General features: G+C 49.1%; 1 protein-coding gene across 4 annotated transcripts in view; it reads right to left on the bottom strand.

Annotated features, from left to right (window-relative positions):
- Traf3ip2 (TRAF3 interacting protein 2) overlaps positions 1-14984 on the bottom strand; it is a 56585-nt gene that overhangs the window by 25008 nt on the left and 16593 nt on the right. For 2 of the 4 annotated variants that reach the window (XM_060373722.1, XM_021657255.2), the window contains exon 2: positions 4318-5121. The exons of 1 other annotated variant lie outside the window; for it this stretch is intronic. In XM_060373722.1, the coding sequence (XP_060229705.1) occupies positions 4318-5121 (804 nt within the window). Of the gene's footprint in view, positions 1-4317; positions 5122-11305; positions 11430-14984 lie in introns of all 4 variants that reach the window. One more of the 4 variants, XM_060373723.1, reaches the window with a different exon arrangement.

Genomic DNA, 14984 nt, shown 5'->3' with positions numbered 1-14984 from the left:
GAAGGTGGGTGATGTGATAGACAAATGACTTGCTAGCAGAGAAACTCCTCAGTTCTGAGGCAGTGTTGAGCACAACATGAAAACAGCGAGGATGAAAATCTTGCACAATCCTAAATGAGCACCCAGCACTGCCTGCTGCTCCTCAGTCTCGTGAGCCGCTTGGCCCCAGTACAGACAGTCTTCCTGTCACTGGGCTCTCACCACTTGGAACTGTAAACCAAGCCTTAAATGAGGTTTTCCATGCATCAGGGAAAACAGTCAACATTTTTCTTCCTTATTAAGAATGGTAGTAAAAGCGCTTACGACGGAGAAAATAAAGTCTGATTTTCAAGTTGTCAAAAAACATCATGATAAAATGCAACCAGTTTAGCCAGGAAACAAAATGGCCAACATAAACTGTTAGAAGCACTCCCACAGCTGTGAGCAGCTGTGGCCCCTGCAAGGCAACTCCTTCCTTTCTCGTGTCTTCCGTCTGGTTTATTTTTCCTTGCTTTAAGTGTGCATGCATTCTAGCATACAATCACAGGAACCTGTTTTTCTTTTGTCCACAGGAGCACGTACCCACTGTTATCTTATTCTGCCTCCTTAATAAAGAAAAAAAATCACATATAAAACATAGGGCTTGATAGACTTAATCCCTTATCCCTTCTTTTGCCCACATACATCTGTATTGTGGGCTTGATTTGCTTGCCTAGCCACAAGCTTCATCTGCTGACCGTCAGTGGAAAGGTTCTCAGACAACAGAGGCAGACGTTTCCTGGAGCTACAGTGAGGAAAACTAGGCTATTTCATTTCTTGTTTTCATATGCTTCGGAATTTTTTTTTTTTAACATGAAAAGGGTGACCAGTAACATTACTTTTGCTTCAACTTGCAAAATGTGAAAAGACACCATTTGCATGGTGATCATTATTTATTTATATATTCATTAACAGGCAAGGAAGCTGTGCTCTTCTAAAGCTGAGTGGGAGCGTGTAGCCATGGTTCCCACTGCACAGCCTCCCTCAGGTGAGAGCTCTTTTGAAGTGGTTTTGTTGGCAATTAAGTGCAGTTATAGTCCTGACATGAAAGTAAGCATTTGTCTACCTGTCCTGAATGTTTAAAATCCGTGCCAGCAAGGAATCTGAAAGTGAAGGTTTCCGCAGGGTTGGGCTGCGGGCTCCATCTCCGAATAACACTGATGCTCCTGCTGAGGGCTTGCCAGCCACTTTCCCAGAGCCTTTACTGCATTATCCCGTTGAGTCCTCACAGCAACCTCCCTGGAGTCCTTGCTGCTAGGTACCTCATTAATATTCCAGGACTTCAGCACCCTGCAGAAAACCTTAAGCTCTGGGGTCCCCCGATTCCTTTGCTGTGATCCTGGGGTCCCCCAATTCCTTTCCTGTCATTAGGGCTCTCAGGAGCAAGGGTCAAGGATATGCAGCATGAACTAAGGCAAGCTCAGTTTTATGCATTCTTTTGTTGTTGTTGTTCCTTTTGACTTTTTTTTTTTAATCATGGGAATGTTTGTTATAAAATAATTAACAAAAGAGTACTAGGAATAATACCCTTTTCCCCTCTTAGTTCCTTGCTTCCTCTCATGTTAGTGCAACCCATCAGGACTTTTTAAAGGTATAAACTTTTTGAATACACATGTCTGGGGTCAACACTGTATCTTGCTTTCCCCCTTCATCCTTTTTATGTCAGAATGAGGAGAGTGTTTCATGCTTCACAACAGGGACCCAGGAGACCTGTATAAATAAATCTTATCATGCAGGTGCTCTTCAGCCTATGCTGAGGGATGTCTCAATACACTCATTATAAACTGAAAATGTCCAGTGAGAACGTATTTCCTGCCCAACCCCCAGAGCATCGTTCCTTTCAAAGCAGAGCACCCTGTGATGGATGTGCTGTTTACCTGCATGAACACACACACACGGCCAGAAGAGAGCATCAGACCCTATGGAGCTGAAGTCATATGAATCTACAAGATGCCCAGCTTGTTACTTGGGTACAGGGATCCAAACTCTGATGTTCTTAATTAGGCAGCAAGTACTCTCCATCACTGAGCTATTTCTCCAGCCACCACAATGTTTTGGTTTTTTTTTGTTTTGTTTTAAATAGGTGAGTCAGTAGTTGAGGTTGTGGACTTGAGGCCAGGGCCTCAGATCTCCCTGGGGCTGCAGTTGTACCCAGTTGTGAACTGTGTGATATGTATGGGTTCTGGGAATGGAACTCGGGTCCTCTGCAAGAGCAGAGTGCTCATATATGTCCCTGAGCCATTTTTCCAGCCCCCAGTGTTTGAATGATCATGCTGTTTATGTATATTTTTTGCTTGTTTGATGTTTCTATTGGATAAATTACTAAAAGTAACACTGCAGGCCAAAGGAGAGGACTCATAAAAATTTGATGAATAATGAAATTGTCTTCCAGAATTGCTCCAATTTCTGCCCTTACCACGACTGTTTAAAAGTACTCATTCTCTTATGCCCACTAACACTAAATATATTCAAGGTTCTTATTTTTGCATCCATCACTACATAAAATGTATCACTGAAGTTTTTGCATTTCTTTTTTTATTGGTGTGTGTGTGTGTACACCTGTGTACATATGTATGTGACTGCAGGTGTCCTCAGAGGCCAGCAGAGGGCATTGGATCCCCTGGAGCTGGAGTTATAGGCAACTGTGGGCTGAGAACTGAACTCAGGTTTTCTCCAGGAGAAGAAAGTGGCTCTTAACCTCAGAGCCGTTTCTCCAGCTCCTTTTGTGGCATTTCCTAAGCTAGGTCTCATATACTTTGTATGTAAATTGTTCCCATGTCCATCCCAAGTTCTCTCCTGTCTGCCTTTCTTCATCTCTTTGCACTCTTACGACCAAACGCTCCCTTCCATAGAAGAGCTAATACAGAGAGCAAGGGAAGGTGAGCTGGCAAAAGCCAGCCAGCTCTTAGGTTGGAACAGGAAGTGTCCTTACTTGGATATGTCTGTCTTGAAAGGAGGCTTCCCAAGGGGGGAATGCTTACCTCCAAAGGCTTCACCAGGAAAAGTACTTTCCAGGGGGAAGGTCTTCCTGGGACTCTCGTGATCAGAGTCAGTGCTTGCTTTGCTATCATGAGGTAGCAGCCTCCTGTCACAGGGAAAGGCAACTGCTTGGGGACTCACAGGCCTTTGACTAAGCGTTCACACGTCTGCACCTTTATCTATGGGGTTAATCGGAAATGCAGATAAAAATACTTTTTTGTCATATTATTGGTAATTAGACCAGAAAACTGGAAAAGCTTTCAATGTCTGACATAGAGATCAGGTTAATGGTAACTTAGCGATATATCTACTGACATGCAATGCAGCGTTTATACATTTTATTTAGCTTTTACAGTGTGTGCCTGTGCGTGTGTGTGTGTGAGTGTGAGTTCTTGGGTGCCACAATGCACGTGTGGAAGCCAGAGGACAAGTTGCAGAACGGTTCTCCTTCCAGGATGTGGAATGTCAGGCTTGGCAGTAAGTGCCCTTCATCACTGAGCCATCAGTGAGCCTTTCCCTAGCCCAGTTCAGCATTTTACAGTGATGCTGGAAGTGTGCTCAGTGTCACGGCTGAGTATTTTATATTAGGTATATTTGTAAACCTCCCCCAACACACACACACACACACACACACACACTGGAAGTAAAAAGTAAATGTATCAAAAATCCTAACTGGAAATTCTATTTAGATAAAGGAAATACCCCCTTGTCAACGTCTGGGCATATTTCATTTGGAGGAAACTACCCACATACTGCTGTTGTGGTCAGAAAAGGTGTCTCTAAGTGAGGAGAAGTGAAATTTCAAAACCTTTTTAAAGTATCCTGGAAACTTCTGAGAACTAAACCCAACACCTGCCTTAGCAAAGTTCAATTTTCAGTGACTCAGAGGTAAGAAATCCACCACACCTGTGCTGTGATTGGCACTCAGCAGGCACCTGGTCCCGCCCACACGCTCTGCCAACTACTACAGAAAAGGAACAGAAAAAGGAAAAGAAAACTCAGAAAGGAGCCCCAAGAACTAAGACAAAGGAATTTTCTAGAAGTCGTCAGGGTCTTCTCTCTGCCCTGAGGAAGGTTTCAATCGCTCAACTTGAGGATCCACTTTGTCCTAAAAGTTACCCAGAGAGGGATTCAAGTGAGGTAGGCCTTGGCCAAGAAAACGCATTCTCTTAAGCCCCCTTGCAAACCAACTGCGTGTTCAAAGGCTCCGCACCAGAGAACACTCCCTGACTGCTGGTCTCTGGATATCGGCAGTGTTGTGAGGCTTTGTTTCCTCGTTCCCTAAGCCCACATTGTCCAGAAGCAATGTAGATCACTTACATGGCACCTGGTGATAGGGCCCTCCCGGACAATGGTACTGATAGTTCCATGGCGCTTGCGGGGAAGGGCTGAGAGGCAGCCTCTGCACATAAGCTGGATACCTCTGAAGTTCAAACTGAGGGAACTCCCTGGACCTCAGAGGCCCAGGGAGGTCCTGCAGGTAACATGTGGAGGTGAGGGGCAGTGGCCTTTCCAGCTGCCTGATGCCCAGGACATCTTGGGGCTGAGAATCATACCCGGTGTCTATCGTGGGCACATCTGGGGCTGTTCTGTTCCTTGGTGGCTGAGGCCGGGGCCGGGTCATCGTTTCTTGGCCACCACTGGAGGAGTCTGCCAAAGCATTAGGGAAACTTGGGTCCGAATTGTCTGAGTCATGGCCAGTGTCGGGAGAAGCTGCGGAAAGCTGAGATCCCAGCCATCTACAGCGTTTGTCCATAAGCGTAAAGCGGCAGTATGGAGGAAGGGCTCCGAGCGCAGACTCAGCCTCAGCCTCGCTGGCTTCGGACGAGCACCAAGGAACATCTCTGCCGGGATCAGGGTGCCTTCTGAGGAAACTGGCTTCGCTCTCCTCCAGGACTTTGGTGCGCAGGCAGGCAACTTGTTGTGACACGGGCTGGTGATGCGCAAGTTTCAGGGAAGGGCGCTGCAGTGCAGACAAGCTGCTGGGCGCCATGTTCCTTGTATTTGGGGCAGGTGGTTCCAATTCCTCTTCCAGGGAAGAGTCTGCGATTGGTTTCATCAACCGAGTCGGGAATGGCTCTGATTCATCAACCTCCTCCGGAATGCTTCGATTCATTCTAGTTTCTGGAACAAAAGAAAACATGCCAGTCTCAGAAGACAGGTCAGTGCTCGGAGTCCTGATTTTACGACCTTAAAGGACCCGATTCAGGATGTGTTTTAAATTAACAGCAGTGTTGACACCGCTGTGCTTGCAGGGCCCCCATCACATAAAGTTGTTTACTTATCCTCCAGGCAGAGGCATTATGCTTATTAAGATATTTTATCTGGAAGTCGTTCCACGGTGGGGATTGCCTGGGTGAAAATCAACTGTCACGTATCGAGGAGCGAGAAATTGTCTTAAAGCGGGCTGCTTTTGTGTTTGGAATGCATGATGAAAAAAAAAAAATCCCAGGGACTGATATGGGACTGTCTCCACGACACAGTGTTAGTTGTTTTTTAAGAGAGAGAGAGGGAGGGAGGGAGAGAGAGAAAAGCAGAACAGTACGGTATGAGGCTGCTATGCATGTGCCAGTGTGTGTGTGTGTCCTGCTATATGCCTGCAGGATGTGTGATGTACACAGCCTCACACTAAGGCAGTAGAGAGGCAGGGCAGGAAGAGTTTCACCTTTTGAACTTAACTTTTTCCCCCCTCCATTTGGCTATTGCTTAATTGAAAACTAAATAAAAGTTTCTTTAAAAAAGAAAGCTTAAAACACATTGAAACAGGTCACGGTGACATTTTCCACTTAACAACCTGGGTCATTTGGAGGATGTCTTTACCTCTGGGCACTGTGCCTGCAACAAAGGTAGCCATGACCAAAGGCTTGTTAAACTGTCCCTCAGCCCCCAGCGCCGAGCCTAGCATCCAAGCAATATGCTTTTATCTCTAAAAATTGGCTTAACACGATGGGGGGGGAAGCTTCCCTTGTCTGTCTAATCATTAGCTCATTGCTGTAACACCCAGCTGTAGGGCAAACAGAGGAAAGCCTGGGAAATAGGGTGCTGTGGAGACACTGGGGGCTCACAGGAGGCCGCAGAGCAAGTGCTGTAAGAGAGTATGTGTGGGAAATCCCAGCGGTTTATTCTACAGAGAGCCTTTGTACACAGCACACTTCAAATGCTGGAGAGAAGAAGGCTGTGTGCGGAGGGCTGGACTCCAGCTTTGGATCTATGCAGCCTTTGAGGCACCACCGTTCACTGAGAGCCTACTGTGCCCGGAGTCACAGAGTACATAAATTATTGTTCTAAGACGGCTCTCGGAGACCAGAAATGTACTGTCTCCTCCACCCTGTGCCCGCTCCAGGGGACGAAGGCAGCCCGCGCGGAGGCGCTCCCCTTTCACAGGGTTAGGCAGCAGTTTGCTTCTCAGTGGAACCCAGGGCTTTTCACATAGTGGGCAAACAGCTACCACCGAGCCAGGGCTTTGGTGTCCGCCCAGGGGGCTTAACTGTCTACTGAGAGCCAGGCACGTCAGCACATGCCTACTGATTGCAATTATTAAGGAGGCTGAGGCAGGAGAATCACTGGAGCCCGGGAGCAAAACACTGGTCTCACATGGCCCCTCAGGTAAACCTGTCACAGCAACGAAAACCCTCTTCATAAAACGGTAGCATCAGTTATCTCTAAAAAATTCAAAGCAACTCTTGGGGCTTTAAATGAGTTCACTGCCAAATACAGGGCGAGCCCCCACTCCACATCATAGGCCCTCCCCCCAAGCAAGAGCTCAGTTAAGACTGTTTTGCTTTTTAAAATATCTATAAGTGGTACAGAATGAAAGAAGATGGAAGCCTAGACAGTGAAAGCTTCTCAAATTATTCCTAACAAGATGGACAGCGCTGTGCTATCTGCAGGTCACTAAAAGCATGCCGTAAGGCAAAGGGAGTCTACCCCAGGGCCTTTGCACATGTCTGTCTCCCTTAGAATACTCCTCTCTCCAGATGCCTGCATGGCTCCCCTCCATCCTTCTTAAAGGTCTTTCTTCAACTGTCCCCTTCTCGGTGAGGTCGCCCTGGACTCCCTTGATAAAGTATTCCCACTCTCCCTCACCTCTGCCCCCTCTGCTCTTCCTTCCTTTCTAGCAACCGTTACCCCCCCGACGCTTCCCACAAAGATACAGCATGTGAATACTGAATCCTGTTTCCAGAGTATAATTCCACGCCAGCGTGACTTCTCATCCTCGACACACAGCCGCAGACTGACACCTCGAGCGCCTGGCGCTAGCACATGCTCAGCGAAGGTTTTCTGAGGGAATAAATGATGGCATCTGCCGTACAGCAGTGCTCTGCAGCGGGATGGGCCACTGCCGGCAGCGCCCTCTTTTGCAGACATGGCGGAGCCTCCCAGCTCAGGGCCTGGTCAGAACTGGCAGGGCATGGTCAGCCCTGCCCCACCTCCCTGGCAGTCACAGGGAGCAGCTGCACAGGGATTAGGGATGCCGTCTGAACAGCAGTCAAGTGCTGTAAAGTTCTTACCCCTTAAAAACAACCCAGTATTTCACCACTGCTAACCGTTCCCACTTTTCTTGTTTCCTTCTAGGCTAGCCCCAGGTTCCAGTCACGTGACTCTCACCCAGCTGTGCTCTGTACTCCAGTGTGGAAAAATCCCTGCTCACCAGCCTTGACCTTGGCAGAAAGCCCCTGACCTCTGAGTGGACAGAAGACCTGGTGGTCAGCGAGTGGGAGCCCCTGGGGCCTGCGTTGCTGGGGCAGCTCAGAAAGACTGCAAAGCCAAGGCTTGTCAGGCCTGGAGAATAAGAGCACGCCTGCTCCACTGCCGCCCATGAGGAAAGCTGGTGGGCGGGGTCTGGCTGGGGATCCCCTGGGGTTCCCAGGCCAGATGCCCAGGGCCCAGCTTGGGCACCATGATGTGGCAGGATTTCTATGTCTGACTCTAAGTTCCTCAGGTAAACAGATCTCCTCCTCCCCACCCCATCCCCCCACCCCGCTTTTCCAAGGGGAATAAACTGTCAGAATTGTAAAAGCCCGTGCCCTTTGACAGAGTAATTTCACTTCTAAGAATCTCCTCTACAGAGAAAAGCGCATTGTTCCAAATGAAGTCTATAAAGATAAGTGATGCAGCAGAGACTCAAAATAAAACGGCTCTGGGTTTTAAAAGTATGTATCGGACAATGAACACTCTATCTTTTAACAAATAAGTGCCATGTGAACTGAAGTGGAAACAGTTCCAAATGTATTGTTAAAAAAAAAAAAAGGATAGTGTGCCACATGGCTCCGTGTGACGTAAGACCGCACACGTGCATCTAATCTCTGAGAAAGCGGAATGGCAGTTACCTCTGGGAAGGGCGCTAGGGGCGGGGACACTCACTTCTCAGAACAGCCTGCATTTTCCTAATTTGTACTGACTGGCTATCTATCTAGCTGACCCTCCCTGTTCAAAGAGTAAAGACTGCGTCATTGATCTGCGTTCACAGAGATTAAGAACCAATACCAGCCCTCACCACCCCCTCCGCATCAGGGAGAGGTTTTAGGCTACAAAAACCCAAACCAACCAAAGATGGAGGACCCGGTGGGACTGGGCACAAGCTGCAAACAGGCTAGGTACCGAACAGCTGCCACAGTGAACTGCCATGGCTACGCACGTGGCAGGGTCCCCTGCCCTCTGCTCTAAACCAAAGACAGCAGCCCCCGTCCCTGCAGTCCCATCACCCACTGTGGGCTGAGGGCTGCACTCACTGTGTTTCCAGTTCTTCTTTCTCTTTTTGAGAGAGGGTCTCACTGTGTGTTTATCTGTGTCTGCCCTGGGATGCCACCGCCCAGGCTGGCCTCGATGTAGACCTCGGCCTCCTGAGTGCTGGGAGCTTCGTTTGTTTTGCTTGAAATTACTTTTATGTGTGTGAGTGTTTTGCCTGCCTATGTGCTGGTGTACCACATCTGTGCCTGGTGCCCTTGGAGGTCAGAAGAGGACATGGGATCCCCTGGAGCTGCAGGTGACGGGAATTGAACCTGAGTCTTCTCAAGACCAGTGGCCACTTAGTCCCTGAGCCACCCCTCCAGCCCTCACCATTCTCCTCATCTCTCCATCACTTTCTTCATCTCTCCCAAACCTCTAGCTTTCCTTTTCCTCTCCAACGTCTGAGGCTCACATCCTCTACCCTTCCCCAACCCCAGCAGGAATGGCTTTCCAGACGAGCCCTTACCCAGCACTCATCCACACATTGGCACTCTGCTGACAGCGTGAGCCCCTGCTTTCCCTTCCACAGAACTGTCCACGCTCCTCCCTCCCGCCTCTCTCTGTGCACAGCTCAGCCAGGCTCCCTGAGCTGCCAGCAGCTCCGCTCAGATGTTTTCCCAACACCCACTTCCTACAGCAGCATGTCACAGCCAGCTCACCGCTCTCAGAGATGCGCCCGTTAGCCTTCACGGCACCCTTGTGATCCCGGCAGGGCCTCTGTCCCTCTGGTCATACTGGCCTTCCTGCTTGCACAACCATCAAGGGGCTTCTTTCCCCTTCCTATTTGAGAAGCAAGTCTCTCTCAGGACACAAGTTAACCAACCTAAGGCTGCATCCTCACAGCTCCCTGTGGCTTTGACGAACAGGCAGCCTTACCCCGAACCAACATGAACTCCTCTGGTGTGACATCTACACAGAACTTAACTGCGTCCAGACTTTGATTGTTTCTCTACCAGCTGTGTAATTAAATGTTATGGCCATGACAGAGTTACTTAACTTCTCTGGGCCTCATGTTCCTCAGCTACCAAAAGGAGGGAATAGTAACTCTCTCCCCTAGGGCCATTAGGAGGCTAAAAGTGTACATCATGACCAGTGCAGGGCCTGGTCTACACCCAACTCTAAGAACAGTCACTGTCACCCCAGCAAGACCCTTGGCTTTGGACAAGGTGTCGAGATGCTGTCCCCTGCGGGTATACCAGGTGCCAGGAGTGTCCCCGGAACCTGACGTACGGAGACTGTAGCTGTCTAACCAGGAAGTGGTGAAGCCTCCCACCACATTCGATTCACATCAGCTCATCTGGTCTTGGGCCACAGGCAGGGTGAGAGGAACCATTGGGCTGTTCCTTAACGAGACATATTAAAGAGCTTTTCCAAATCCACACAAGAGTGTGGTGAGGGCAGATCGACCGATGGCTCTCCTAGCAATTTCCACAAACCACTGAGATCCGGGGCTGGCAATTTTCCCCTACAGAGGACCAAATAGTACGTCCTTCCTGCTTTACGGGTTAGCTGTTTCTTTCTTATATTTCACTGTTGTCTGCGGTATATGCACAGATAAGTGTGTACGTGCTCGCATGTGTGTATGAGTGTGCATGTGTGTGTGTGGGGGGGAGGATATACACCACAGAGGCAGAGAAACTGCTCTTCCGTCATTCCCTGAGACAGGGTCTCTCGCTGAACCTAGCCTGACCGGCAGGTGAAGCCCTACAATCCACCTGTCTCTGATCCCCAGCACTAGGGCTACAGGTGTGCACAGCCATGCACAACCCTGCACATCTTTTTCCACAGGTGCCAGGGATTTGAACTCAGGTCTACACAGCAACTGTTCTTACACACTGAGGCATCTATTAGTGCCTCACTTCTTTCTTTCCCTCCCTCTTCCTTCCTTCCTTCCTTTCCTAACAACCTTTAAAAATGTAAAGCTAGGGGCTGGAGAGCAGGCTCAGCTGTCCTGGCAGAGCACCTGCATTCTGGTCCCAGCACCCACGCTGGGCGCCTCACAGCAAGCTGTGACCACCTGCAGCTCCTCGGCCCTCACATGCATATGGCCCCTCCCCCACACATACAATTAAAAATCAATAAGAAGAGAATGACTTAAATCGGTAGGAAATTTATTCTTTTCTCTAGGCTGGTATAGAAAGACCCCGTAGGCTTCCCTTGGCCCCAAGGCTACAGTTTACCGACTGCTGATAAAGATCCTGCTGATGTGGCGGACTGCAAACCTAATAAAGTGATCTAGTTAAGAAACACTGCCATCTCTTACCGGCCATTTGTTAATACGTACTGCCTGGTTGCTGGGTGTGAAACAGTTGCAAGGATTTTTACACACGGTAACCCATTTGGTTCTCCCCATGACCCGAGTTGACGGGTACTGTTGTTGGTTCTGTTTCATAATGGGGAGACTGAAGCACAGGAAGATTAAAGAACCTTCTCAAGGTCTTATGGCCGGCGGCAGTTCTGACCCAGAGCCTGTGCCTCGAACAGTCCACACTGTTGCCCTGTTTACCTGGGAGGGTGGGCAGCCACCAAGGAACCACCGGCAACTCTGGCATAAGTAGGTTTCAGAGCTTTCGCTCACCTTGACCTGGAAGGGCGTGGACGCACACATATCCAGTGTTCTGCAAAGTGTCGCCGGGAGGAAGCCCGGGTGTCTTTCCCTCCTGCCGTTACAATGGAGGGTGCGATCAGACTGCAGAGGCATCCTGATTTGAGAAAAGCACTTGATTGGATCTCATTAAATTTTAATCATCAACTGAATTCAAAATAAATTGAAACCTGGTTGACAGAGCACAAACAAAGGACGATGATAAATGGCAATGCAGCTGGAAAGGGGATAGCTTCCAGCGGACATCTCTGAGGCAAGGACGGACGGGATTTAATGAAGGTGTTGTGTCCCCGGCAGAAGACAAATAGTACAGACAGGAACAGAGGAAGGGCAGGAGTGAGTAGCCTGAGTAATTAATAAATGGCATAAACAGCTCCTAAGTAATCAAGACGAGCTGATCACCAACTGATTGGATTTGTGTTTTGATTTTTGAGACAGTCTCGTGGAGCCTAGCCTGGCCTTGAAATCCCAATCCTCCTGCCTTACCTCCTATATGCTGAGATTACAGCATCCACCACTATATCAGACTGTTTTTTTTTTTTTTAAAGTGTATGTGTGTGTTGGCTTAAGGCAGGGATATGAGGGGTGTGTGTGTGTGCGCGCTTATGGAGATCAACATGGAGTGTGTTCCTCAATTTGCAGGTGCGTATGTGTGGAGGACAGAGTTTGACACTGTATCACTTCCATTACCCCCCCCCCCACCTTGTATTTTGAGGCAGGGTGTCTCCCCACCTCAATGTTGTGGAGAGTTCGGCTAGCCAGCTTGCTCTGAGATCTCCCTGTCTTTGTCTCTTTGTCTCCTGCACACTGGGATTCTGGGTGGACTGCCACACCCTCTCACCTCCATAGGTGGACTCTGCTGATCTGAACTCTAGTCCAGTCTGAAGGGCAGCAGACACTTCACCCTACAGAGACATCTTCCTAGCCCTGAACTTTAAAAACAAACAAACAACACTTTTTGGGTTATTGATAGGGTTGAAGAATCCAAGCGACATACAGCATGAATATTTCAGGTGGACTTAAGAAATAAATATGTACAGTTATAATTGGGCACATCCCAAAATCCAATTTGGATCAGATATTTTTAATTACAGATTCTCCAGGTATTTTTTTTCACTCTCCAGAGAATAATTTAAAATTTTCCTTTCACATCTATTTATTGTTTGAATGGTTTTCTGCAGTGCCGTGGCACCCAAGTACAGGCCAGAAGACAACTGGGCAGGAATCTGCTCTGCCTCTCCACCGTGCCCACTCCTGGGTCTCACTCAGTTTGTCAGGCTTCGTGGGAAGTACTTTCACACGCTGAGTCATCTTGCTGCCTCCCAAAGAGTAATCTAGTGTGTTTAAAAAAATCATAGATCTTTCAAAATATCGGTAAACTCATTAATTGCTTTGTCTACGGCCCAAATGTATGCAGATTGTCACAAGATTGGTTTGCCTAGGAGAAGACTGGTCTGGAGTGAACTTTTTGGCTCAGATTCAAACCCGAGTGAACAACTATGTCCAAGCTCTCTTGCAGAACTTCCCTGAGAGAGAAGTTGTTCCATTAGGGTTTGCCAGAGTCTTTGAGCCTTGGAGACAAGAGGACATTTGCTGGACCTTTCACAGAAGGACTCACAGTCATGCTCTTCTGGGACATGTGGAAGTGGCCCTGGGACTCCAGCAATGAGCTCTGAAGGGAGGAGGAGGATTTCTGGGAACAGACTGCCTCCTCACTCAAAGCTGGTAAGAAGAACATTGAGAGAACTAACCTCAAGCCAGCTCAGGCGCTTCTGCTGCTATTGTTTTGTCTGTCTGTTTGCTTGCTTGTTTCACATAAGGCGGTCTTCCTAAAGCACCTATCTGTGATCCCTAATTCAGCTCAGGCCGCAGAGTGAAGAGGAAGGGACAGAAAGGATGAGAAGGGTATGAAAGAGAGAAGGAAGGCAGGAAACCGTTATTGCTACGGGAGAAAGACCTTGTAGTCTCTATGTATTACAGGTACAGGAAAGGTCAGTGGGACTGTGACAGGAAAAAAGCATGAGCGTGCAGGGTGGGCCGGTGGCCAGGACGTTTTGGCAGACAACTCAGGATAGGGGAAGTTCAGAGATGGGCACGAGACCTGTTAACCCTGGGAGAGGAGAGGCGGGGCCTGGAAGGCTGGGCCCAGGACTACAACACTGTCAGAGGAGCCAGGTTTCTCTCATCACTGAGGGAGCTGCCAAGGCCTCATGCAGAGTAGCCTTGCAGGGCGCTCGAGGGGGACAGGCTGGGTGAAGGTTTCCCACCCATCCAAACAGCCTGCTTTTGTCAGGGAATCAGGCCAAAGGGGCAGCGCGCTAAAAGATGCCACGCGGACGGAAGTCCACCCTTCCTTGGCTGTTGGTAGCCTGTGGTGTCTAGGAAGGCTTGTGTGCCCATCTCTGTGCACACAGCAGAGTGAGCAGAGCACACACGGCTCTGGGAGGCATGCCGGGCAGGGGAATGCTGGAAGGAAAGGGGAGACCCTGTGTTTCGTGAACTAAAAATACCTGGGTGACAGACAAAGCATCGGGAGGAAACAGGAGAGGCCAGAAGGCCAGCTTTTAGATTGCAACCATCAGGTGCTTCTCGTGGACGGCCAGCTGGACTGCTTTGCTAAGGAGAAAGGATCAAGCTTTAAGGGTCCTTCAGTTGGATATGAAAGGAGCTGGAAGTTGACCACCCCTCCGTCTGTGCTCTTTCCCTGTGGCCGTTCCTTACAGTTCACACGTGTACATCTTTAAAAGCGAATCTAAAATTGCCTGCAGCAGAAAATGATTTGGATGCAGGATCTACCTGAGATTTCCATTCTGCAATGGGAAAGATGCTGATTTCATTGGGACAGACTACGCCACCACAATCTATCTTGCGGAACGCCTGTTAGACGATGCCTGGAAACAGGACTTTCTCCTCCTCTTTTAATGTTTGGCGTAGTTGAAAGTCACCAACCCCTTCATCCTGGGAGGCGCAGTTGAGAATCCCTGGGTTGGACCGGTTTCCCTCCAGGCCCCTGTCATGTCGTCCAGACCTCACTCCTGCTTACCCGGCCCCATGCAGGGAGCACATCAGAATGGCTGCAGCATCAGTCTCCTCGCACTTGGCATGCATGGGATGACTTGGAAGAACAGCATCAGACCAAAGGTGGCTGTGCTGGAGCCTTTACCATCAAATCGAGCCTGGCAGCCGTGCAGCCGCCACCCCAGGTTCGGATGATAAGGCTTCGGGATTTGAAATAAGAATCAGACGCTCACCACAAGCAAACATGTTGGAGTCTAGGGCCCTTATTCCAGAATATAGAGAACCATCTGAAAACCACCACGAGGCCTGTACCCTACAGAGAGTTTAGCAATGCCCAAAGCCCCAAATCAGCACATCTCCTCAGCCAGAACCTGCTGGAACTGTGTTGCCTGTGAGTGATTGCTCAAAAGAAACAATAATAAAGTTTCTTAAAGCAGCGGTTTGGAAGAGGTTAAGAACCCAGTGTATCTGCCAACTAGTAATGACTCCAATCACAGTCACCAGCCTTACATGGTGCTGGGCTGTGTCTCATGGTTCCCTTTCCCCTCCCATTAAAGGCCCACACACGGACTGCCGGGGCCAGGAGTGCCTTCCTGCCCCAGCTCCTGGCCTCTGAAGGAGGATCGCCTGCCAG

The sequence above is a fragment of the Meriones unguiculatus genome, chromosome 20, assembly GCF_030254825.1.
Source record: "Meriones unguiculatus strain TT.TT164.6M chromosome 20, Bangor_MerUng_6.1, whole genome shotgun sequence".
In the NCBI taxonomy this organism is placed as follows: domain Eukaryota; kingdom Metazoa; phylum Chordata; class Mammalia; order Rodentia; family Muridae; genus Meriones; species Meriones unguiculatus.
Note: the sequence above shows the minus strand (reverse complement) of the source record. Positions and strands in the feature narration are given on the sequence as shown.